Source organism: Penicillium griseofulvum (assembly GCF_001561935.1).
Source record: "Penicillium griseofulvum strain PG3 chromosome Unknown contig_93, whole genome shotgun sequence".
NCBI lineage: Eukaryota > Fungi > Ascomycota > Eurotiomycetes > Eurotiales > Aspergillaceae > Penicillium > Penicillium griseofulvum.
This window is the reverse complement of record NW_024467452.1, coordinates 24,346-49,515: the sequence shown is the minus strand read 5'-3', so window position 1 is coordinate 49,515 and position 25,170 is coordinate 24,346. Positions and strand designations below refer to the sequence as shown.

General features: G+C 50.0%; 6 protein-coding genes across 6 annotated transcripts; 4 read left to right on the top strand and 2 right to left on the bottom strand.

Annotated features, from left to right (window-relative positions):
- Positions 1–187: 187 nt before the first annotated feature.
- PGRI_070430 (AAA family ATPase midasin) lies at positions 188–14,959 on the bottom strand (the record flags this gene model as incomplete). Its single annotated transcript, XM_040794757.1, has 1 exon — positions 188–14,959. The coding sequence occupies one exon, from the start codon at positions 14,957–14,959 to the stop codon at positions 188–190; it is 14,772 nt and encodes a 4,923-aa protein (XP_040649088.1).
- Positions 14,960–15,207: 248 nt separating this feature from the next.
- PGRI_070420 (chloride channel protein) lies at positions 15,208–18,103 on the top strand (the record flags this gene model as incomplete). The annotated part of the gene is made up of 7 exons (XM_040794756.1): positions 15,208–15,320; positions 15,376–15,905; positions 15,962–16,065; positions 16,116–16,268; positions 16,319–16,433; positions 16,483–16,574; positions 16,625–18,103. 7 exons carry the CDS (start codon positions 15,208–15,210, stop codon positions 18,101–18,103), a joined length of 2,586 nt encoding a protein of 861 aa, XP_040649087.1.
- Positions 18,104–18,322: 219 nt separating this feature from the next.
- On the top strand, positions 18,323–19,173 carry PGRI_070410 (CTD kinase subunit gamma; the record flags this gene model as incomplete). Its single annotated transcript, XM_040794755.1, has 2 exons — positions 18,323–18,538; positions 18,592–19,173. The coding sequence occupies 2 exons, from the start codon at positions 18,323–18,325 to the stop codon at positions 19,171–19,173; spliced, it is 798 nt and encodes a 265-aa protein (XP_040649086.1).
- Positions 19,174–20,021: 848 nt separating this feature from the next.
- PGRI_070400 (uncharacterized protein) lies at positions 20,022–21,071 on the top strand (the record flags this gene model as incomplete). Its single annotated transcript, XM_040794754.1, has 2 exons — positions 20,022–20,515; positions 20,567–21,071. 2 exons carry the CDS (start codon positions 20,022–20,024, stop codon positions 21,069–21,071), a joined length of 999 nt encoding a protein of 332 aa, XP_040649085.1.
- Positions 21,072–21,711: 640 nt separating this feature from the next.
- Positions 21,712–23,331, top strand: PGRI_070390 (YagE family protein; the record flags this gene model as incomplete). The annotated part of the gene is made up of 2 exons (XM_040794753.1): positions 21,712–23,203; positions 23,255–23,331. The coding sequence occupies 2 exons, from the start codon at positions 21,712–21,714 to the stop codon at positions 23,329–23,331; spliced, it is 1,569 nt and encodes a 522-aa protein (XP_040649084.1).
- Positions 23,332–24,214: 883 nt separating this feature from the next.
- Positions 24,215–24,974, bottom strand: PGRI_070380 (uncharacterized protein; the record flags this gene model as incomplete). The annotated part of the gene is made up of 2 exons (XM_040794752.1): positions 24,215–24,523; positions 24,615–24,974. 2 exons carry the CDS (start codon positions 24,972–24,974, stop codon positions 24,215–24,217), a joined length of 669 nt encoding a protein of 222 aa, XP_040649083.1.
- Between the last annotated feature and the right edge of the window lie 196 nt (positions 24,975–25,170).

Sequence of the window (25,170 nt, the reverse complement as noted above, 5' to 3'; positions counted from 1 at the left end):
ATTGAGATACCATACCATTTTGTACGAACTAACATCCGGGAATTTGAATAAAATGAAAAATGTACATTCAACTGATATGTATCACCTGTATAACTTCTATCATGTACAAAATAAAATCATCCCAAACGCCGTCAAATGTAACAAACAATAACTCCAAATGTTCCAACTCCTTTTATTTTTTGGAGTATCAAGACGACACATCCACAACTTCAGCGAACCACTGCTTGAGTGCAGTAGCCAAAACAGAGGGCAACTCCCTGACATCGCGAACAACGAGGTAATAAGGGAAGGGGAAGTCTTCGAGGTAACGCTTCATCTTGAGCTTCATCTCACCACCAGAGTTAGGATCAGCCTCGAAGCTAGCCTGCGAGAGATCAAGGATAGAGCTACCCTTGACAGCATCAACGATAATAAAGACAACCATGATGCGCTCCTCAAGCGCCTGTCTAACGAGACGGCGAATAGTATCATGATCTTCACAGATACCATCAGAGATAATCAGCTGAAGCTGCCAGAGATCAGCAGAGCCAGATCCAGGCGAGCGCTTCCAGCGGGCCTCGCGGAAGAGAGCAATAGAGTCGGCGATCAGCTTGCGCACATTGGTACCAGTTTGCTGGTAGCTGAAGTGCTGGAAGACCTGGGAGCCGGCCTCGGATGAGAAGGGCTTGCCGAACTCGTGGGCGACGCGAACATGTTCTTCGTTACCGAAACCGAGGACGCACAGGTCACCGGCTTCCAGCATGCTTAGACTCTTCGCAACAAGTGCGAGGGTCTCGAAGGCGAGCTGGCCACTGCCGCTTTCCAACATGGATTTACTGTCATCGACAGCCAACATGATCTGGTAGTTGCGCTTTGAGGGAATAGAGCGGCGCATCCAGATCTTATCGCGCTTGTATTGGGATGCGATGTAGGGGATGATACGCTTGATGTTCAGCCGCTTTCCGGTGCGGAAGTCACCACGGAGCTTGGTGGCCATTGTGGGGGCGAGGATGAGGCGGAGCTGTTCGGTCAGGGAGAGAGAGAGATCATTTGTAGCTGACTCGTAGTGCGACCAGAGGCGGCGGGCTTCGTCTTGTGGGGTCAATGGAGGGAGCGAAGAAGAGAGGTGGATGGCTGCGAGTTGCGAGTCGACTTCATCGAGCTCCTCATCTATTTCTTCGGTGCCCTGTGCTCCATCTGCGCGATCGTGGGATGATTTACCGCTAGGAATGAAGGCGCCAGCGGACTCGCCATCGGCGGGAACGGTCTCGCGGTCGATTTGCATTTCATCCTCAAGCTGGTTGTCCACGGCATCTTGCTGCTCGTCCGAGACCTCTGGAAGAACATCGTTCTCACCAGGCTTGATGTCGGACTCGACACCCTTGCTTTGGTCGAGGGCTTGCGTTTGATCGTCGTTTGCTTGTCCAAGGGCCTGGGTGTCTGCGGCATCATCTTCATCCTTTAGGTGCTCGAAGTCGGCGTCGGCCATATCGGTGTCTTCGGGCATCGCCTGGGAATCCTCTTCCTCTTGGGACGGATTGAGGATCTCTTTTTGTCGGCGATGCCATTGCTCGAGGATATCACCGAGTTTCTTGAATGCCTGCATCTGAGGCTCATCTGGCCCGTGGTCTTCGCCTCCAGCAGCGTCTCGGCTGGGCTGGCTCTCCTCGCTGTCCTTGGCAGCACCAGTCTGCTGGTCGACATTGGCAGTGGGATCAGTCGAGCCACTCTCCTGCTGGGCGTCACCCGAGGCACCCTTTTCTTCATTCTGGTCTTGCTCGGCTCCGAGACCACCAGTGACAGCTTCACTGGGAGCGACGTTGTCGCCTGCGGCATCATTCTCATCACGCTGTGCGAGGAAGTCGTCTTGCTCAGGCTCCTCGGGATCTTCGCCGCCAGCTTCCTCTTCCTCCTCATCTCCGGCTTCGCCTTCGTTGGTTTCCTCGGCATCATCAGCCATTTCTTCATCTTGCTCACCTGGCTCTTGATCCTCGGGGGCTGCCTCGGCGTCTTCTTCGCCAGCATTATCATCGGCGTCTTCGACCTTCCCTTCTTCTTCAGGGGCAGGGCCAAAATCATCGTCGAGTTCATCCATATCATCGTCATCCTCGCCATTGTCGTCCTTGCCTTCACCATCATCGAGTTGCATTTCCTCGGGAAGTTCAAGTGTTTCCTCTTCCTTCGCTTGAGGATCGGTGACATCCATTTCCTCGCGGCCAACAGCCTCACCCTCATCTTCGGGGGCCTCTTCGTCTTCTGTTTCTTCCTCTTCCTCGTCCTCTCCTTCCTTTTGCTTTTCTTCGCCCTTTTCACCATCCTTGTCCTCCTTCTTCTCTTCCTGAGCAGCAGCTTGTTGCTCGGCCTCTGATTGGCCCTTTCCTTCTTCGTTCTCAGTATCCTTCTGCTGCTCATCATTACCACCATCCCAGAGCTTTTCGTCTACAGCACCTGGGTCAAGGTCATCAACGCTTCCTGTCTCTTCGTCGATATCATCATCTCCTTCGTCGCCACTGTCGTCGTTCTCCTCTTCTTCGTCTTTGCGATCCTCAGCATCGCCTTCCAACTCTTCCTGGTCCATGTTGACAGCATCCTTGGAATCATCCATCTCATCATCACCGTCCTCTTTCTTGTTCTCTTGTTGCGCTAACTCAGTTAGATCTTCGTCGTCTCCGACATCCTTGCTGATGTCTTCCGCGCCTTCGCCTTCACCGAGACCCGTTCCACTTTCCATCTGACCCTCCTTGCCTTGGTCTTGAGATGCTTCGGCAGGACTGCAGAAGCCTTCGGAGGCAACCTGTTTGAAGGTCTTGGTTAGGATGTAAGATGTCTTACAGATCTCGCGATGAACGGCGATGAACCGATCAGCCAAATCCCGGCAGATTTGATAGTATCTGTTGGCGATGGGCAAGATACTGGTGATCAGTGCGGCCGCAACGTAAAGGCTGCCAGCAGAGTGGTCTTGCAAGCAGTGCAATTGATCAAGGACCTTCTCCAGGGCGGTGGTAATTTCAGTGAGATGGACAGCCTTAATACCGCGAGAGAAGAACTCATCACTCCTCGACAGCAATCCATCAAAGGTGATGGCAGAAGGCACATCCTTGAGCTTCTGGAGGCCGATGAGCATCTTGTCAACGGCCGTCAGGAGGCTACTATCGAAGGCTTGGATGGATAGGCTGTTCTCATCGTTGACCTCAGGGAGAGCAGCAATGCTTGTGTTGACCCAAGGTGTGATCTGATCTAGAGCGAAAGAGAGATCAGGGCGAGCTTGGCTCCATTGCTTCAAGTCAGCAGCCAATTCGTCGAGCGATGATTGCGCCTGCTGCGCGATCTCGTAGTTTGCGTTAGACACAATCCCAGTAGGAAGCATGGGAAGGGCTTCATGCGACTTGCGTAGGCTATCGAAAGATGCCTTCTTGGCGCGGAGCTGTTCCACAATCTTAGATGCATCAATTCCGGAGAACTTAGAATGCACTCCAATGATCATTGCAGCCAGTCCAAGAATAGGAGCCAGCCAAGCGACGATCCTGGCCAGATTAGTGCGCTCTTCCGAGGCAGAAGCACGGTCTTGCGACAGAGAGTTTGAAGCCGCTGCCCAAAGGTTCTGCACCTTGTCAAGCGTAGACTTCAACTTGCCCAAGCCTGTGAGGGCAGGCGAAATGACACCTCTCTGGCGACGGACAGTGAAAACGAGATGCTCAATAGATCCCATGCTTCTGTGAACCTCGACATTGCTTAGCTCCTCGGAATAGTTGCGAGATGCCAGGCGGGTCTTGGGCAGGAGATCCAAAAGTCTGTGGAAGTACCAGTCGGCGCTCTGAACAGCGGTTGAGGTTGCAGCGCCAGCCTCAAAGGCGGCACTGGTGGCGAGAACCTGCGGAACTGTTTCTTGAGTTTCAATCACACTCGATCCAGCGTTACGTTTCACACCCATCTCATACAGTTGCTTGAGGGTCTCAGCATAGAGGCGGCGCTTCTGGGACTTGAGGTGCTGGACGTCTTCCTTGTTGTCTTCGTTCAGGACCTTAGGTGTCTTGGACTTGTACTCATTCATGCTTTCAATCACCGAGACAATGAAGCTGTCGAGATCTTTTGCAATGTCGAACTCGGCTGGAATGGATGAATACAGATTCATCATGTTGTTGGCTGTTCCGTCCGGCTTCTGGAATCTGAGCGCTCGACTGGACCACAGGCCCTTGTCATTTTGACAAATGGCCATTGCCTCAGGGAATGTAGCAGTCGGGCGGACTGGCTCTGACTGGGACATAGAAGTGATCTCCTCGTTGCTTTCCGGAAGGCCTGATTCAAGGATTGATTGAACTGGTTGGCCAAGGGCCGCGCGGTACTTTCGAACCAGCTTGAATAGCTTGACGTGCGACCGTCTAGCGCTTTCCTTCAAAGCCACAATGTTGACATCTTTCCAACTCGCAAGTTGGATCTGCTCCTTGATATCCTTCTCAAGAGCGGACCGCTTCTCTGTCAGATACTTGTCCACTCCAGGCTGGAAGGGTCCGTAGTGGTGGAGGAAGTTGTCCAAGGCAGAGACAAGCTTCTTAAGGCTGGGATAATCCGTAGTGAAAACTTGAAGCAGTGCCTTGAAGTTGTCAACAAGCTGTAGACGGCGAGCAAACTGGCCCGTAGTCGTAGACTTGAAGAATTGCTCCAGAGTCAAAACCAAACTCTGAGTGTGCTCGGTCATATCCTGTTCGCCTGCCTCGACCATCATGATGGGAGCACCGATAAGTGCTTCGTAGGCGATAAACCACCAAGCACTCACCTCGTCCTCGCATCGCTCTTTCTCAATATCCAAGAGCTTGGCCCAAGTTGACAGCTCAAGGCGGCGCCAGCTAATGAGAGTGCTTGTAATCTGATCGTAGACAGTAACAGCCGAGTATTCTCTGCTGGCCACGGTTTGCCACTCATGCACGAATGAATGAAGCTTTTCAACCTTGGTCATAAACTTGGCAACAGGCTCAGTGTGTTTGAACTGAAGGATTTCCACGCAACATTGAATGGTATCAGCGAGGACAACATGTTCAGGCCAGGCGGTTTGGATTTGGGCAAACCGGGCTTGAACAGAAATCGCGAGAGCGACCAGCTTCCTTGCCTCTTCAAGATTTGAATCGGTGTAGAAGTTGTAATTCTTTTTGTGATTAGCGGTTCCCTCACCTATGGCATCATCGAGAAGCAGAAGGACTGCAGGAAGATGGTTTTGGGGCGACATCGGCGAGAATGAGGCCTTGTTGCCAGACCAGATCGAGCCCAGAAGGTGAGCCGATTCTTTGACAAAGGTAGTCAATGCAGTTCCACTACGCTCATTGGAGACGATATTCGCATGAAGCGAGGCAAGCCGGAGAGCGATGGTCTTGGGGTCAATACGGGCAGCGATGTCAGTCGTTTCTGTGTCTTGGGCTGACTCTTCATCGAATGTAGGGAAGAGTGCGTGTAGCTCCGCTTCGTTGACTTCTTCTTCCTCTTCCCAGGAGCCCTTGAAGCGGTACAACTCTCCCTTTTCAGCTTCCTGTTCACGGTCTTCTTCCAGCTTGGCCTTCCACAATTGATGGAAATCGGCGAAAACACGGCGAATGATCTCTCGTCCAGCCTGTGTGTCCAAGATTGTGGAATCCGCGTCCTTGGCGGCCCAAAGGGCCGACAGTTCTTGAAGGCGCATTTCATTTGCATTCTTCAGGGTGCCTGGAGCCTTCTGGTCATTTTGAGCGAAAACGGGGTGGTGAATACCTCCCAAAAAGGGTGTTCGCTCGCTCAGAGACTGAATGTCAGGAATATCGCTGGACTGTTCCGGTTGGCTAGAGGCCAGGAATACACCAAGGTCCAAAAGCTGCAAGAAACGAACCACGGGCACTGTGATATCATCATACGATCTGTAGTGAGCGCTGAGGCGACTGCTCAATTGTTTGATGTTGTTGCGCAGAAGCTGGATCATATCTTGGGACTGTGATGATTCGGCGGAGCGGACCATTTGCTCGGGGTCTCTCTTCAGGACAGAGTTAATGAGGTTGACAAACTCTCCCTGCAAGAGACTCAATTGGGACTGCTGGGGCCGGTTGACCAGTGAAGGAGGCGGGGCGGAACCCAAATCACGAATTTCATTATCCAAAAGCTCGGACCGGAGATTGGAAACCTGGCTGGTGAAAGTCTTCTCAAAGGCAAGAATTGCTGCAGACTTGGCAGTGAATTCTTGGAGGCGTTGAGAGTGGCGTTTGCGCTGAACAACAAGGCCGAGAGAAGGATCAAATGTCTTGTCAGGCACAAACAGACGCAGAAGAATGACCGCCAGCTGCACTGCTGCCAGACCAGTGGTCCGAATGCTCTGCTGCCGGCTTGATGGCTGGGCTCGCAGGGACGAAATCAGAGTTGGTAGAGCCTGCTCAGCAAGGGGCTTAAGGAAGTGAGCATTTGGCAGGGTTTGGTCCAGTTCAACCTTGATAGGCGGCTGTTCAACACAAAGATCCCCGTTTTGGATTGCTTGCAGAACCGAAATGAGATGCTCGGCCGAGCGAGGCTCGAAGAACTCCCGATGGCAACCCACCAGTTCGGTTGTAAGCTTAGCGATAGTACGTCTGAGGTCCATGGACTGATCTGTTGCAATCTGCTGACTGCTCAGGGAAATAGCCTTGGAGAGGGTCTGTTTCTCTGCCTCAAGCATGTCCATCTGTCCCAACTTTGTATTGCCGATAGCTGTCAGTCTATCCAATAGCGACAGAGAGATGATGCCACCAGTGGCAAGCGCAGACTCAAATTTGCTTGAAGAACCCGCAAATCGCGAGATTCTGTGGAGAATATTTGGCACATCGCTCTGGAAATTCGACGCGTCCAACGGACGAGCTGCACGGCCAGCGAGGAGTGGCATGACTGTCTGGATGACTGTATCATTGACTGAGTTCTGGAAGAATGAGGAGATGTCGTGGTACTGGCAAAGAGCCTCGAAATCGTCGGCAAAGTATGGATACTCGGTCGACTCTGAGCGTCGAACTGCATGAGATAGCTCAGCCACTGTTTGCTTGATACCCTGAACAAGTACGTCGCCATCAGCGCCATCCAGAAGGATGAATCGCTGGGCATCAATCAATGAATCGCGTACACGACTCAATTGAGACAGTGGCACACGGGTTTGCAAGGCCAATGTTGTAAATTCAAAGACGGTGGACTCCAACTCGGTGAGAGAATCCAACTTATCTTGAGAGATAGGAGTGACATGCCTCCAAGAATCCCAGATTCTTTGCATGCTAAGACCGGTCGTCAAAGCCCAGCCTTCCTGGAACCGATCCAGAGCTTGTGATAAAGCGACTTGTAGCGGTTTGAGGAGCGGCGACAAGTCAAGCAACGACCCACAGATCTTCCGGCCCATCTGGAGATAAACTTGGAATTCTCCTTCATTAACCTGGCTTACCTCTGTGGCTCTATAGATGTCCCAGCATAGACAGATAACAGCCCGAAGGGCTGTGATTATCACAGGGCCTTGGAGAGAGATTTCATCCAACGACTGGATGTAATCGTACAGAGCCTGGCCACAATCAGACAGGAATGAGGCAACAGGTTGAGTCGTGTCCTTCATCAACGCAGGGATCCGCTCAGATGCCAATGACCGCTCCAAACGTGTCATTTGGCTAGGCTTGAGCTCTTTTCCAGATATGTCGGCTTGGATCAAACCTTCCCTGAGGCGATGAATATCAAGTCTCAACTCTTGGAGATAAGCCAAGACAACCAAACTAGACCGGAAATCACTGGTTCCTGCAATGGCGAGCAGAGGCTCGTTTGTAAGCGGGTGAAGAGGCTGCAACATTCCTCGGATACCAAGGTGAGCTCCTCCAAGCACAATCTCGCCGCTGGCGATATCAAGCGGCTTCCATTGGTTGTTGTCATGGAACAGAGAGGCATAGCGCTGCAGAACATTGGATGGCTTCTCTTCTTCGCTGTTCTCGGATTTGATAGCCAAACGGTTGCTTGGTGATTGTTGAAGGTAGGCTAGATCTGCTGGTGAAAGATGATCTAAGCATACCTCGAGAGCGTCCTCGAAGGCAGACGATGGCAAAGAGGTATTCAAGTTCCAAATATGGCGAAGCCGGTAGAGGAACGATTCGCAGGTGTAGGATGGCCCTATGGTAGGTTTGATGTCCTGCAGCTCACTTGGCAGGAAACAGATTTCGGTACAGCGATTCCTCATAGCACGAGACAGCTCGCCATTGCGGGGGTCCATGGTCAAGAAGATTCTGAAGTTGGGATGGGGCGTGATGATCTTGGCAGATCCATCCTCCGTCCGTTGCTCATTGAGAATGAGTGTACCATTCGGCTCTGTCAAGGAATTCAATCGATCAAGGACGGATGGGTTGCACAGGTTAGCATTGTCAAGAATAACCCAATTTCCATTTTGAACGGCCTGGGTAAGGACACCTTCTGTCCATTCAAATCCAACCTTCATCTTATCCGACTGTTGGATAGCTTTCAACAAGTTCTGGGCTCTCTCGAGGAATTGTTGGTAGGCCGGGTCAGAAGAAGACTGGCAAAGACTGGAAAGCGCGGGGATGACATTTTCCAGTGCGATATCTGCAGACTGTAATTGTTCGCAGATGTGGAGTGCAGAAATCACAACATCAGATACATCCCCTAAAGCAAAGCATTGGATGAGCTGGCTTCGCAAGAACATCTCAATATCATGAACAAAGCCTGAAACTTCTCTGCGATGGTCGATTTGTTCGAAGCCACCAATGAGATCCATAGTATCAGTGTCAGCACTCAGAGCCAGCTCGACGAGGTTTGCACCGTTGACTGCTGCCAGCTTTCTGATGAGGGTAGTTTTGCCACATCCCGCAGGTCCGACTAGGATGCTCGGCCAGGAGTTATCAATACATAGAATGAGCGACTCGACAATGTGGAGATCTTTCGGTAGAACCTTCATATTCGGCTCAGCCAAGCGCTGCAGAAGAGGATCACGGGTCAAAATGGCTAGGCCGACCTGCAAGTACTCCGGTGTGAGATTGTGGAAGTAGCTCTTCAAGCCAGTGTCAGAGTCGGTGAAGACACGGTCATAAATCTGAGCAACGACGTTACGATCCTCTTCACTTCTGAATCGCTGGCTGATAACGACATCAAGGAAATGCTTGGTCTGGATCTGCAGGTTTCCTCGATCGGCAAGTTGAAGCCATCGCTGGATATCACGCAGGTTGACTTCCCATGGCCCACCAATGGCTCCCAGTCGACGATCTCGCGTGATAGCTTGGTTTAAGAGAGAAATGAAATCGACCAATCTCTCGGTCTGCACAGATGGACTGCCAGGGAAAAGCCTGGCACAAATCGTTTTCAAGTCATCATCAGTGAAGCTGTCTGCGTAGACCACTGTGAATCGGTTGACGAAAGATGCAGGAAGACCCTTTCTGCCACCACCCTGGTGGTGAGGGTTCTGAGCGGCAAAGAGAACGAAATCGGGGTGTCTCTTGAATGTTTGATCCAGCTCAGCGATGTACACTTGCTGACGATGATCCAAACAAGAGTTGAGACCTTCAAGGACAGATTGCGAGGCCAAGTTCATCTCATCCAGCAGAACCCAGTCACCACGCTGCATAGCTCGAAGGAATGGCGCGTCACGCCAAGTGAATTGGCCAACATCCCCTCCTTCCACTGGAACGTCTGAACCGAACAAATCTGTGAGATCTGTCTGCTCCGAAAGGTTGATTCTAGTGAGAGGTTTGCCAAGAGCTCTGGCCAGGGCCGTCACAAGTGTAGTCTTACCCACACCTGGGCTTCCTTCCATGAGAATAGGCTTCGAGGACTGCAAACCACGAGCAATTCTCACGGAGTTGACAATTGTGGTTGGGGCATCCATTGTGAACTGGGGATCTGGGTCTGCTGTGCCAGTCGTAGGGAGAGCGAATGGCCCGACGCGCAGAACGCCAGGTTCCGCGGAGACAGTGGTCGATTCCCAGTAGATCTTGGAAGCATCGACGTTGAACAATTCGCTCAGCTTGTCGAGACATGATTTGCGGTTGCCCTCGAGATTGTTGAGGGAGATGGCAAGCATTGCAGCAGGGTTGGCACCTAGGGTGTCGACGAAGACCATCGCGGCACCTTGGACGATAGCGAATTCGGTATCTGCGCTTTGACAAGTGTTGACAAAGTCAACCCAGGCAAGAAGATCACGAATGGAGAGTGATGTGGAAGAGGTATTCTGGAATGTTACTTTGAACCACTTGGCGAACTGCAGCATAGCCTTTGCCACTTTCTCTTCCTTGAGATTCAATCTCTGTGAGAGAATTGGTAGGATATCCTCATCCTCAGACAGCTGAGGTGCCCAAATTTCCGTCATACGATTGCGAAGAGCGGCCGAAAGCTCACGTTTTCCGTAATCACCTCCGGGGTTCATGGTGGATAAGAACTGAAATCCACCATCTGCCACCACCATTGAATCAACGGGGCCCTTCTCAGCGAGAAGAATCGACCTAGCAGGTTCTAGAACACTGTTGAGTCTCTCAAGAACGGAGTCGTCCGCGAGAGAGATTTCGTCAAGAAGGAAGAATTGACCGGTCCTCATGGCGGTGATCAGGCTTCCGTCGGACCATTCAAAGAGCGCGTTGCAACGAATAGCGTTCTTCTCAATTTTCTGTAGGAGAAGTTGATCCTTGGCTTGACGCTGCTCCGCAGTCAACGCTGTGAATTCCTGCTTCAAGTCATCGAAAGACGCGCCACTTAGCTGCCCGTGAAGGAGCATCTGAAGGTCATCTACAAGCTGTTTCTCTATTGCAGCCCGGTTTCGAATAGGCCGTTGAGCACCAATCAAGTCACCGGTTTCCAAATTCACATGAGCGTTGACAATGAACAACTCGCGTCGGAAAGCTTCAGCAACGGCCTGGCATAGCTGCGTTTTACCGCAACCAGTTTCTCCGACAAGAAGGACAGGCTCGTTGTTCTTGAGAGCCTTCGAGACAAGAACGAATAGACGCCTCATGGCTTTGGTCCACACGATCCCGGATGGAAGCTCGCTCATCTCAGGGGCATTCTTTTCTAGCTCTGCAGAACTGTACAAAGTATCCTCGTCCAGTTTTACCTTCATCACTTCCTCGATCACGGCCTTGACGGCGGCTTTCTCTTGGGGATTGCGAACACGTTCGCCGAGAAGCATATAACCGTTGACTGCTAGCTGCTCACGATCATCGGCATCGCGAAGAGCCCATCGGAAAAGATCACGCAGAGTGGCAAAACTGTTCTTTTGCTCGAAGAGTCGATTAGACTGGCGCAGCAAGGACAATTTCCGGTAAACAGCAACAATGCGCGTGCAGAAGGAGGGGGCGATTTGAGAACGTTCCTTCAGGATATATTCCAGTTCGCTTTCTGGAATATCATCGAAGTGCAACTCGAGGAAACGGTTCCTGAAGGCGCGGGACAGAACCTTTCGGCCACCGTACAGACCAGCTGGATTTTGCGTGGCAAAGAGCATGAAGTTCGGGTGTGGGTGAACAACTTCTTGAGTCTCGGGAATGAAAAGCTCGCGGTTATCGTCGAGGAGTCGATTAAGGGCTTCAAGAACATCGGAAGGTGCCAGATTCAGCTCATCCAGCACAATCCAATAACCGTTCCGCAGCGCCTCCACCAACACACCCTCTTGATAACGCAGGCTTCCATCGTCCGAGGAGACATAAGATCCCAGGTATTCTTGGAGATCCGTATGCTCGTGGTTGTTGATTCGTACAAATTTATTTCCGGAGACCTTTGCAAGATACTCGATCATACTCGTCTTTCCGGCTGACGTAGGACCTTGGAGCAGAACAGGGAATCGCCGGGTTGAACTGGCTCGGACCAAGTTCTTCAAGTTCTTCTCGATGAATGGGGTGATAATGTAGTGAGGTTGCTCTTCCGGAACCATAGGACCGCGACGCATCCAGTAGTGCTTGAATTGCACATAATCATTACCATCCGTTGGTGGGCGAGGGGTCTGTCCGAGAAGAGACCTGGCGTTCTTCGCGTTGCCGAAGATATGAAGCTCAAGCAGAGGAATCAAAGCCTGTTCGGAGTTCAAGCTCAGCACAGTCAAAAAACTCATACTGAAACCCTCAAACATTGCCCTACGTAGGCCATAGACATGTGCGTGGTCGATGACATAGATTAAAGCACGAACAAGGGTACGGATGCTGAAATGGGGTCGCTGTCCAGCTCCGTCGGTAAGCTTGTTCTCGTTGCTGAGCTTCTTGGTAACCATGTAAAGCTGTGCGAGGTCTGGCACAGCCCGCTGGTCACTGATTGTTAAGTCGCCGAGGTATTTCTGAATCAAGGCCAATAGATCGTCCAAGTCGCTATCGGGCGAGTGCACATAGAACTCGGTGAACCGGGAACGCAGACCTGGTGGTAGATCTCTCTTTCCGGCATCTGTTGCAGGGTTCATAGCACCAAAGATACGGAATTCCGGGTGGCCAAAAACTCTCTCAACATCGCCGGCCTCGGAAAGTAGAACAGATGGTGTTCCCTCACTGCCATGGTGCAGAAGACTGGCAATATTCTCAAGGGTATCAGGGGAAGCCAAGTTCACTTCATCCAGAAGGACCCATTCACCATTTCGCAGAGCTCTCACAATCTTACCTTGGACAAAGGCAAAAGCAAATTTGGCATCACCTTGTGAGACCTGAGCCTCGAAATCTCCGAGCTGGGCCGCGAAGCTCTCCCATCTTTGCCGCAAGTGCTGGTATTTGGGTGAATCCAGCTTCCGCTTTTTGGCTGGTTGCTCATCGCCATTCTCAGCTGCGGCATTCGGGGGGTTGAACACACCATTTGCAAGACGAACAGCTTCATGCCACAAGGTCACCAATCGAACCCAATTGGAAGATGCAGCACTCTTCGATATCGAGGACAAAAACTTCTGGTTCTTTTTGGCCGAGAAAGTGAGTTCAAAAAGCTGAGTGAATTCATCCAGCAGTGGAACTGCCATTGTACGGATGCTAACGGGTTTGAAACCGCCCAGTAGATCAGTGCTTTCACTCTGTTGAGACAAATTCACTACTGTGAGTTTCTGGCGCATCAAGGATGCAAGATGCTGGATAACTGTGGTCTTTCCGATACCAGTTTCTCCCACAAGTAAAACAGGCTCTGCCATCTGGATTGAGGCAGCTACCTGTTCCATGAGGGTCAATGCCGCTCGAGTGGGAGCAAATCGTGAAGCTGCTGCGGCAAGCTTCAATGCAGATCCACTTGGTACTTTGATCTTGTTGCAGGTTTCCCTACCAAGAAGAAGGCTATTGTTCTTGTCGGTATAAGAGGGGGTGCGTTCATTGAGACAGTATTGGGCCCGTTGGGGAGAGATCTGAAGCGCTTCGGCCACAACGGCGGCGAGAGCGCTCTGCATTGACTTCTCCGGCAGATATTTGAGGAACACGTCAACAACGTCGAGGAATATTTCATCCTCGGTACCTTCTGAAGTGGGCTCATAGCCAGTCTTCGCACCCATGCGGTGTAGACGATTGTGCAGGCGGCTACACAACTTGATCAAATCACGGAAACCTGGGGTGCGACCTTGGGAGCCCTTGATTGCAAGACTTCCATGGAATGCAGAGCATACTCGTCCGTAGACATTCATGAGAGTTGGCACACGAGACTCGAGCAAGGAGAACTTTTGGAGGATGACATCGCGCATCTCATCCACGGGAAGAGACTTGACTTGGACTCTCTCCCAAAGTCTGCTTCCAAGCATCGAAGTGCTTGGTGCGATCTCTTCGCCGGCAATGTTGTACGATGACTTCATGGTTGCGATGATTTTGAAGCCCTCAGCACACTTGATCCGCTCCCTCCGGCTTGGGATGGTGAGTTCCCCTCTCTCGATGATTGGAAGAATGAGTCCCATGACTTCAGAAGGGGCACGATCAAGGTCTTCAATCAACACCCAGCGGCCTTCGCGTGCAGCCTTGGTCAATACACCTGGCTGCCAAGAGAAGGATCCAGAGGCCGATGAAGTGGCATACATTCCAAGAAGACTCTTTGCATCTGTCTGCTCGTTCAGGTGAAGCGTAACCATAGTTTCAGCTTGGCCCATTGTGGCAGCAATGTCGTTAATCAAAGAGGTCTTCCCGGAGTTGGGCAAACCGACTAGCAGGATGGGTTTGTACCCGAGTAACGACCCTGCAATCCGGCGCAGGTTCTCAACTGTAGTTGAGGTCTTGACGACAGACGAAGGGGCGGAGAGGGTATCTTTCAACTTCGGAATCAAAACTCCGCAGATCTCTGCGGTCTTGCTTGTGAAAGATTCCCGTGTCCTCTCAATTAACGCCAGAGTATTAGTTTCCGTCCTGGAAGACCTCTCGGTCTGGATAATTCTTCCAAGATTCTCCCATCGCCGTTCTTCCCACAGTCCTAGCACGCGATAGTCGATCAGAGTGCCTTCCCACTCTCCTTCTATAGGTTCGGTCCCGGTATTGACGCGGACCATCTTTTCGGTTGCGGCATCTGCCGCGTGCATATATAAGGCAAAGCATCGTACAGCAAGGTATCGTGTCACTCGGTCTTGGGATTGGAAGAGGGACTGAAGTTGAAGCGGTGAAACAATGGGAGAGAAGGTTTCAAGGTCAAACGAAAGAAGTCGGAAGAGGGCGAGGAGTAGAAGTCTAATGCTAGGTTGGTCCAACTGTAGTAGTGTTAGTTCCTTTGACACGGCCAAAGCGGCCAAAGGTCCAGTCTGTGATGAGGCATATTGACTGGCAAGCGAGCGCAGATGCGGCGCAAATGGTAAAATCTGCGCGAATGCCGCTAATACATGAATGTAGTCGGCATGTAAATCCGATTGAAGCCATCGAGCTGCAAGATCGACAAAAATCGGTTCATAGAGTCTGAAAATGCTCTCTGTAAATTCGTTGTTTAATGCGCCAAGCGCAAGAGCGTGGAGGTGTTGAGTCCCCGATGCAGTCCGAATGAAAGTCGAGATTCCACTCGGAAGCTGCTCGAGCAGTTCGGACTCAGTAAGAGTCCTCTCATAGACCGGCCTCCGATCCATGTTTAATCCGGTCGTAAGAGGAACTGTGAAGTTTGAAATAAAAGAAGAAATCCCGCTTCATCGGCTTTCGCTCCAACTTTTTTTTCTTTCTGCCGCCTGTGGCGCAGCCCCGCCTAGACTTGTTTCACACCGCTTTCGGACGTGGAGCTTGCGCCACACCTGCGCGTCCAACAAAGCTGTCCTGAAACAAGGTCATTTTTATGAGGAAATGCTAATATCGCGATATCGCGGTTCATTTATGTTTCATAATGCCAATGAGTGGCCAGGGCTCGGGTGGTGAGGGCCATTCTGGAACGCAACTAGGATCTAGTCAGCTTCGGCCTCAAGAAGTGAATCGGGAAGCTGAGGGGCTACATGAGCCGTATGTCTCGAAGACTCTACGTTTCGTTATAGTGCTGACAAGCTCATTAATTTAGAATCTCCTTCAAGCGAAAACAAAAACAACGATCACGGTTCAGTTTATCTAGCCTTCTGTCCCCGCCTGCCGGCGGATCGGACACTGGCTTTGGCTCTCCAGCTCCGCAAGGTGGTCAGAATGGCGATGCATCACCCCTTGATCCTTATGCGCCGATAGGGTTTAATAGCGGTGCTGAAGGGTCAAAAGATGGCGTGCCACTAGACTGGTACGTGGAAGGCCCAGGACGACGTGTGGGCTACGACGACTTCTCCGCTATCGATTGGATCTATGAGTATACCAAGGAGCGGCAAAGGAAGCGGCTTCTTTACTCAAGTGGACAGGGTTTATTGGGTCATGCTCGTCGACTCCTTGACGCAAGCAATGTCTGGTTAGTGTTGATTGTGACAGGTATTGCTGTAGGAATAATCGCTGCTTCTATCGATATTGCAACGAATTGGTTGGGTGATCTAAAGGCTGGATATTGCAAAAATGGAAGTGGAGGTGGCAAGTTCTATCTGAACAAGAGCTTTTGCTGTTGGGGTCTCGATGGTAAGCTGATGGCGTCAAGTATATGCAGGTCTCACTACTAAATCCGTTTGGTATAGATCACTCCAAGTGTCTGGACTGGACACCTTGGGGGAATGCATTAGGGGCGAACTCCAGTGGAGGAACATATGCGGTTGGTTACATTTTCTATGTTGTATTTTCGGTAATGATATCTTTTTGTCTTATCTTTAGGGCTCTATTAACAATATCTAGGTTTTCTTTGCTGCATGCGCTTGCTTTCTGGTGCGAAATTATGCAGTTTACGCTCGCCACAGTGGTATCCCCGAGATCAAAACGATCCTCGGTGGAACTGTCATTCGACATTTTATGGGGCCCTGGACGCTGGCCATCAAATCACTGGGCCTGGTGAGTTATGCTTCGTCTTACTAAGAGACATATCTGCTGACAATAATCAGTGTCTTTCTGTCGCATCTGGTCTATGGCTAGGCAAAGAAGGTCCACTTGTGCATGTTGCATGCTGCTGCGCGAATATCCTGATGAAACCTTTCGAGAGCCTGAGAGGCAATGAAGGTACGTGCCTGGTTCTCTATCTCTCTCCCTATGCTAAATCATTTCACAGCACGGAAACGAGAGGTCCTTTCTGCGGCTGCCGCCGCAGGTATTTCAGTCGCATTCGGGGCACCCATCGGCGGTGTTCTTTTTAGCTTGGAGGTATGAGGTACTGTCAATCGCGTGCTATCCAGTTGGCTAATTTTTTCTAGCAACTTTCGTATTATTTCCCAGACAAGACAATGTGGCAAAGTTTTGTCTGCGCTATGGTCGCAGCTGTTACTTTGCAAGCCTTGAACCCATTCCGGACAGGTAAAATTGTGCTGTATCAAGTCACCTACACTCGGGGCTGGCATCGCTTCGAAATTATCCCATTCATTATTCTTGGCATCATTGGCGGCCTCTATGGTGCATTCCTCATTCGCCTAAATACGAGAATCACTAAGTGGAGGCGAGCTCGAACTTCCTCCCGGCCAATCATTGAAGTGGTTGTCGTGGCTCTCATTACAGCTTTGGTCAACTATCCAAATCACTTCATGCGGGCTCAGAACTCGGAGCTTGTTCAGTCGCTATTTGCAGAGTGTAACAGTGTGACATACGATCGATTTGGTCTCTGCGCAACGGGATCTGCCTCAATAGGTGTGGCAATTTACCTGGTCATAGCTGCTTTACTGGCCTTTTTCTTGGCTTCCATGACATTTGGACTCGAGATTCCTGCGGGTATTATCCTTCCTTCGGTCGCTATTGGTGCTCTTTACGGGCGTTCCATGGGCATCATAGTCCGCTTGTGGCAAGAATCTTATCCAAACGCATTCATGTTTGCTAAATGCGAGCCAGACATTCCATGCGTCACACCTGGCTTGTACGCAATTATCGGGGCTGCTGCTGCCCTTGGTGGCGCTACCCGAATGACTTTGTCAATTGTCGTGATCATGTTTGAATTGACCGGCGCGTTAACCTATGTGATCCCGATCATGATTGCCGTGATGTTATCCAAGTGGTGTGGTGATATCTTTGGAAAGCGAGGTATCTACGAGTCATGGATTCGACTAAACGAATATCCTTTCCTCGACCATCGCGATGACACCACTCCACCAGACGTATCTGCCCACCGGGTCATGACAACCGTGGACGATATCAGCATCATTACTGCCACCGGTCATACGATTGCCTCGATCCGCAATCTGCTAGCTAACACTACGTATCGTGGGTTTCCCGTGGTCTCAGATGCCTCAATCCCCACTCTTCTAGGCTACATTACTCGCAATGAGCTTTCTTTTGCTCTGAAATACTCAACAACTTCTACCACCCGGAACCTCTCGGACGAAACACAGGTCTTCTTTTCGCATCAACCTTTTGCGGACCCTATCGATACCCTTGATCTACGGCCTTGGATGGACCAGACACCGATGACCTTGAACAGTAACATCACTTTCTTGATTGTTTTACGAATGTTCCAACGCCTTGGCTTGCGTTATGTGCTATTTGCCAACAGGGGCATTCTACAAGGTCTACTGACCAAGAAAGATGTCTGGTCAGTGCTAAATGGTGTGGAGTTTCGCCGAGAAGAAGCTCTTCGAGACCAAGCATTCCGGGATTTCCAAAATCATACTGAGGCTGAAGAGGTTGGTTTGCTTGATGGGAATGATACCTCCAGTCTTGGTAGTTCGTTGAGGCGGGATTCTCTTTGATAATGTTTGCTACCATATTGCTCTGTATATTCTGATTCTGTCACTATCTGAATGGATATTCGATCTAAGTAAATGTACAGAACTTGCTTCACTTTTATTCCCTACGTTAAGTGACCTACAATTGTGTCTAATCTCAGGACTAAACAGAACCCCACCGCCCTTTCCAACCCCACATCTTTCTGTCATTTTTAAAACTGACCGCCCTGCGGTCCACCTATCATGTCTACGACTACTGATCTTCCTGCCCTCGACAAAGCCAAAAATCTCGACGATACAATGATGATCGATCCTTTTGAGGTGCGCATGCGCTTTACTACGCAGCTGCAGCACCTCAGTGCTGCTGTCACATCATCACAGAAAGCTGCCCATTATGCGCTCAAGTACCGTGACCTCGATGAGGATCTTCACTCATGTATCCTGGAGCAGCTTGAACGGGTAAAAGTTCGAACTTCCATTGTGTTGATCTATTCTGACCTGATGTACCGAAGAACAACATGAACAATCGCGCGAACATTATGTACTTTATTGAACACCTCTGTGAAATGGCCATCAAGGAAAACTATCTCCCATACGTGCGCATGATGCAGCGAGACATCCTGCGCGTGGTTGACTCGGTCGTTCCCCCCGATGGCACCGGTGCAGCCAATGTCAAACACGTCCGCCACGTCCTGAACGGTCTACAGGCGAAGGAAGTCCTCAGCGCCGAGACCGTGGCCGAAATTGACGCCGCTCTGAAAGACCGTGATTCCCACCCCTCCCACCTGGATCTTGAACAGGAGGAAGGTGCCGAGGGAGGTAGCAAGTCGAAATCCGAGAAACCCCAGCTGCGTCTTGACAAGAAGCAGATCGAGCAGCGCATTGAGGAGGACCGTGAGCGCAACAAGCGTCAGCGCGAGAGCATGTGGGCCATGACTGGCAGCGATCTCGACGAATACAATCAATTGTGGGATGAGCTCAGCCCCACTGGAGAGGATGACTTCATCAGATCTCGTGAGGAGGCTCTAGAACGCACCGAGTGTCTCCGCAAGCACGAGGAGCTCTACAACAGCCTGTTCGGTATCAAGGAGTGATGATTCGGTGGGCACATTGCTTGCTATGCTTTGCATTACGATTCCCGGGGTTTCTTTGCGGTCTAGGCGTTCAACTCGGGACTCTGCAGCGTTTTTGTCTTTTAATGGAGTCTGTACACAGCGTGGTCGCTTTCATCTGGTTGCACAATATCCAAGAATCATTCCTCATGCCATGTGAATGAATTTTCAAGTTTTTCAACTTTTTCAACTTTAATTCCTTGCCATGTTTATTTCAGTTCCACCTGAGTCTTTTCAGGGGGCCAAAGGATTACTTTTTCGCATGTCTTATCCCAGCAGGCTTGCCATTCAATCAGGATATAGAACGCAGGTGCATATTGGTACAATTCTGGCAATCTATTTTAGATTGGCTTCTACAACATCCACCACTTGGAATAAATTGCTTTGTTGACGCTCTCTAATGACTGTCTACCTAACGAGATACTGCAAGGGAATACTAGGTAACTTGTGTTATTGCGCGATAATATATATATTGGACATGGTTTTAGCACTTGCTTTGGAGACACAGCTATCATATATATTTGACCTAGTAGGACAAATCTATCGTTGCTACAAGTATTTGATGCCAGATGATGTTTTGTAAGGCATTTGATTTTCAATACCAAAAGACAACTTAATTAGTATGAAAGATAGGAACCCAATGAAGCCCTGAAGCCTTAAGGTGAAGTAAATGTCGAGTGAAGTGATAGCGGAGTTGCTTATCGTCTCCGCTCTCGGGAAATCCTGATCGCCGAGAGATTTTTTATTTTTGCTTCACTTCTTGACCAACACAAGGAACCATTTCCCCCATTTGGGTTTATTAATTTATTTCTCAAATTTCTTGTCACTCTATGTTTGCTCACTTGGTCACTGCTGCCAAGGGTCTATTTACGCGACAGCCCGAAGAACAAGAGTTTCAATCAACTGGCACTGCCCCCAATTCCAAGATGGTGACAGCTACTCGACGAGGAAATGTCGCGCCTGAAACGAGTGGAAAGCGCAAGGCACAGTCAGCAAGTGCTAGCAAGACCGAAGACCAGCAGACTAAGCGGAGAAGAAGAAGCGATCCGAAGGCTACTGGAACTGATCAAGATGCTACGAAACATACCCCAGCAGAAGCATCCAGCCTAAATGGAGAGAAAGCACCTGCGAACAAGAAGATCCGATTCGGTAGCGAAGAACCCGAACCACTCGAAGCACAGCCGGAAGAAATTTCGGAAACACCCATCCAGGATGACGACGAAGAGGACGACAGTGACGATGATGCGCCAGAGACCATTGATAACTCTGCCCAGCAATTGAAAATGAAGGAGCAAGCTAAGAAACAAGAAGCAGCCAAGCAATTGTAAGTGTGATTTCTTTTGGTAAAGTTAATTTTGACTAATGATTTTTACAGAGAAGAGCAACTGAAGAGAGAGAAGCGACGGAAACTCGATGAGCGTCGCAAGTTGCAAGCCAAATCGGTTGCCAAGCCCAAGGAGGCCCCAAGCGATGACATGCTTTCAGAAAGCACGGCTACTATCCAAGGCACAACTACCCAAGATGCACGACGAGCCGCTCTTCCTGCATTGCTTCCTGATGACATTTTGAACGCTGAGTTCGCCATTCGCCCTCCTACACCCCCTGCGGAAGATCAGTTCGCCATGCCGAAGAAGTCAAATAAGTTGCGATTCCTGGATAAGCAGGACAAGCTTCCCAAGGATATCAACCTGGGAGACGTCTCTATCCGAGTGCTGGATGCGCCGTCCACAAAGAAGTCCTCAAAGCCCGCACTCGCCCCTAAGATCTCCAAGGCCGGACGGAACCTTAAGACTAGCATGCTTCAGAAGACCCGCACCACAGCTCAGGGTAATGGGCTCCGACAGAAGGCAGGCGGTCCTTCTGGATTTGTTCGCCGGTGAAATTGGCAACTTCTTACGGCCACCAAAAGCAATTTTTGTTCAGTGTCACATATCTTCAAGCATAGCTGGAAGTTAAGTCTACGACCTGTCAGTGTCAACGGGGTGACATGCTCACTTGCATCGCTTGATGTTCCTGTCGGGGGGGTTTCGATGCCCTATTGGCGCAAATTGAAAGTCGGTGTCGACTGGGCGTACAACCAACCCCGCGTCTACTGCAGCCAATTTGTGATCAGTCATTGAAAGAAGGAATCTTGTCCGAATGTTACTAGGGTTGCATGGTGTTGGGAGTAGAACCTGGTCTGCAATTCATGGGAGTTATGTATATAGGAATCAGTCTATGCCCAATAATGTCTTGCAATAAATTCAATCAAAATGAAGATCTATAATCTAAAAAATATGTATATAAACATACATGTTATATTGAAACATCGAAATATAAAAAAGAAGTCAAAAGTGAAAATCATACAAAAGCGCCAAGAACCGGACCCGGACAGATTCCAAGATTATTAAGGCGGAACATGTGCGAAACCTTCCAAGGTTGGAAGCTTCCAAGGCTATCTTGACTTTTTATTCTCCCTTTTCTATTATCCCCTTCAATGGCGCTTGTCGTCTAACTATTACACCTTTTATTCCTTCTGTCATGGCGCCTGCAGAGAATTCTCCTCTGCTGCCGCAGCATCAAAACTCGGCCTCCAATACGTCACCACGGGCAAATCGGACGCCGCGGTCGGTATCCTTCAATCCGCTCACACAAATCAGCACCTATGGCAGCAATGAATCTACCTCCGACCCTACATTCCGACCTTTACAAACAGACTCACCTCCCGTGCAGAATGTCAACGCTCAGGGAGGCCAGCCCCGTCCCGGCAGCCAGCCCATGCTCTCAGCATTGAACAGCAAGCTTCGTCGTCGCAATAGTCATGGAGCTCCCTTCAACCCCATATCGAATCCACCACATGCAGCATCTAAGATTGGACCGCAGCGAACAACCAAGAAAGCACAAAAGCTAAAACTGCTGCCGGACCCTGTGACTGAAGAGGAAGAGGGGTCTGATGGAGATTTCCCTCGGGATGTCTATTCACAAATCACTCGTATCAAGGACCCTGCTGCACGAAGCCACGCTGCACGACTGGGTAAAGCTGACCGCGATCGCATACCTCGAGTGACAGCTTACTGCACGGCCAATTCGTATCGACTTGAGGGCGTTATCAAGTTCCTCAAGTCACGGAGCAAGACTCGTGGAGCCAACCCCAAGCTGTATGATGAATGTGTTTACTCTCCTTTTGATTACCAATACGAAGAAAAGCAGAACGCCCGATTATTTCAAGATCCAAATGCCAATGGACATCATGAGAGACGACCCAGTGAAAGGAGATATTCGGATAGTGCGGTGGAGGTCGAAGACAATAAGAAGACCAGAAGAGAGGACTTGATTGACCTGCACGAGGAGGGCAGCCATTCAAATGATAACGATCAAGTAGTTGTCAAAGACACTCCTGATATCGACACCACAATCCACACACCTGAGGTATTCCTCTTCGACTACGGAACAGTCGTAATATGGGGAATGACGCCTGCCCAAGAATCACGATTCTTGTCCGATATCTCCAAATTTGCAACCTCCATATTGAGTCCCGATGATACACAGATTGAAAACTTCAATTTCTACTATGCGCGCGAGTATCAGGCCAGGATCTACAACGACTTTATCTCTCTTCGCGATCCGCGCAACAGCATGGTCAAGCTGGCCATCTCTCATGCTCTGGCTCAATCGGTCAAGACCTCGCTTTTTGAAGATCTCGTGTCAGAGACAATCACCGACACTGCACCGCTCCCAGCCCAGATTGCGCAAACTGGTAGCGTCAATCTCACTCGTCGGCAAATCAATATGCAGATTGGAGAGCTCTTCATTCTCCGCATCAATATTCACTTGCAGGGATCTGTTCTCGATAGCCCAGAACTCTTCTGGGCAGAGCCGCAGTTGGAACCTGTCTACCAGGCAGTCCGAAGCTACCTGGAAATGGATCAGCGTGTTGGTCTGCTGACAGAGCGATTGGATGTCATTGCGGATCTTCTTGCGGTCCTGAAGGATCAATTGACGCATCGCCATGGGGAGTATCTCGAATGGATTGGTAAGTCTCCCCGAATTTATGATTTCTAACAATCCATCTAACGAATATTAGTCATTGTCTTGATCGCCGCCGAGATTCTCGTGGCTGCTCTCAACATTGTGGTTGATCTCTACGCCGGAGTAGACTAGAGTACAAAAAGTGTGCTCATCAAGCAGTCGCTCGTCTCGCCAACCAAATGTGCCTTGTGATGCAATCAATTTCGATTCTACATTGGCAATCGCAAAACGAATACATGTCAGGCCCAGACACCTAATAGAACTCGCCCGATGACCAACTGCATCTCGAATTCATCGAGTCTAATACCCCCTATCTGTATCATCTTTCCAAACTCATTATGTCTTCACCTGTACATGACAGAAGACATCCATACCCAGATAATCATATCCCATTCTTTTTTCCAATAGTGTGCTGTCTTTTTACTGGTATCGGAGTTGACGTGGGTTCTTTCATGGAAAAATGGAGTTTGGAATATGTACAGATCGTGTCAATCAACTCAAAATGCCACTGACGTTGCGGAATGACGCTGTTAGCCCTGTAGGCGCTTTCTTTCAGACGGAACCCAGTATTCGTAGTCTGTATGCTCTATCAACCCCAAATAGTGGTATGAAGCTTCCCAAATATCAAACAGATAGAAACATACAGAAATGCACCTTTTCTATTGTCATCATCAGCCTTTTCTCTCTCCCTTTTGCTTTGCTTCTACCCTTTGCCTCGACTAATAGGAACAACATGTATAAGAAACGCTAGAAAGGAGGAACTAGTTACTTCAACCATGCATCCAGCATGAGATTTCTCAGATGAATTTCATATCAGACATAGACACCAGGAGACCATATAGTAGAAAAGCCCAATAAAGGCCAAACAAAAAAAAAATAAAAACATATGAGCAAAATAGACCAGCACCGCATTCAAACCCGATGCATAAAACCCTCACAAAATAAACCTAAACAGCAGCGAGTCTCATCCACGACTCAGCGAAGCCCATAAAAGAAAGAACAAAACACACAAAAACTAAGCCTGCTCAACCTTGGCCACCTTAACATCCTCCTTATCCATATCCATCGGCGTAGTCCCAGACTCAGGACCAGCCTCAACAGCAGCAGGGGTCTGATCAGCAGAGCCACCACTACCCGTCTGCACACGGAAGGAGTGAGTAAGAGACTCCTGTGTGGGGGCAGGCGCAAGACGGGGCAGGGCTACACCAGCTGGATCTGCAGATTCGGGATGTCCATCATGAGCGGGGAGATCATCATCCTGGCCTTCAATGCCGGTGGCGTTGGACTTGCGTGAACGCTTAACGCGTAGGGGACGTTCCTCGGGCTATAAAAGAACAAATTAGCTCAGATCCGACAGAGAGAGTATAGGATAGGCAGTAGAAGGAACGAGATGGGGAATTACGCATATAACGTACCGTGCGCGGCTGCTCATCAGAGCTACCCTCGGTATCATCTTCCAGAAGCCCAGCTCCACCCTGTGCACCTGTATTCATCATTTCCGCGGCGCGGGCACGCAGTTCTGGGTTTGCGGCGCTAGTCTTTGCCTCGTCAGCCATGCCGGTTACCTTTGTCAGACGTTCGAGAAGCATGCAGGTCTCAAGGCGCATTTTCTGGATGTATTGGGTGCCGCGGCGGTTGCGGGTGCGCATGATTTCATTTTCGGCTTCGACTTCTGCGAGGCGCTTCTTCAGCGCTATGCATTTGCGCTTGTAGGCGATCTCCACGCTGGGGGGATTGGCTGGTGGGATGGAGGAGGGTTGGCGGGAGGATTCCATTTTGACTGGTGTAGAGAGGGACTGGATTGTAGACGTGGCGATATTTAGTTTGGATATTTAATCGGAGCTGACACAGAGCACACGATGCGAAGGGGGTGATGTGGAATATAGAAAGAAGAAAAAGGATCGGATGGAAGGCAGCGGAGTATAGTATAATTTTTATGTCGGTTAGGCGCTGATTAGTCGTTGTTCCACG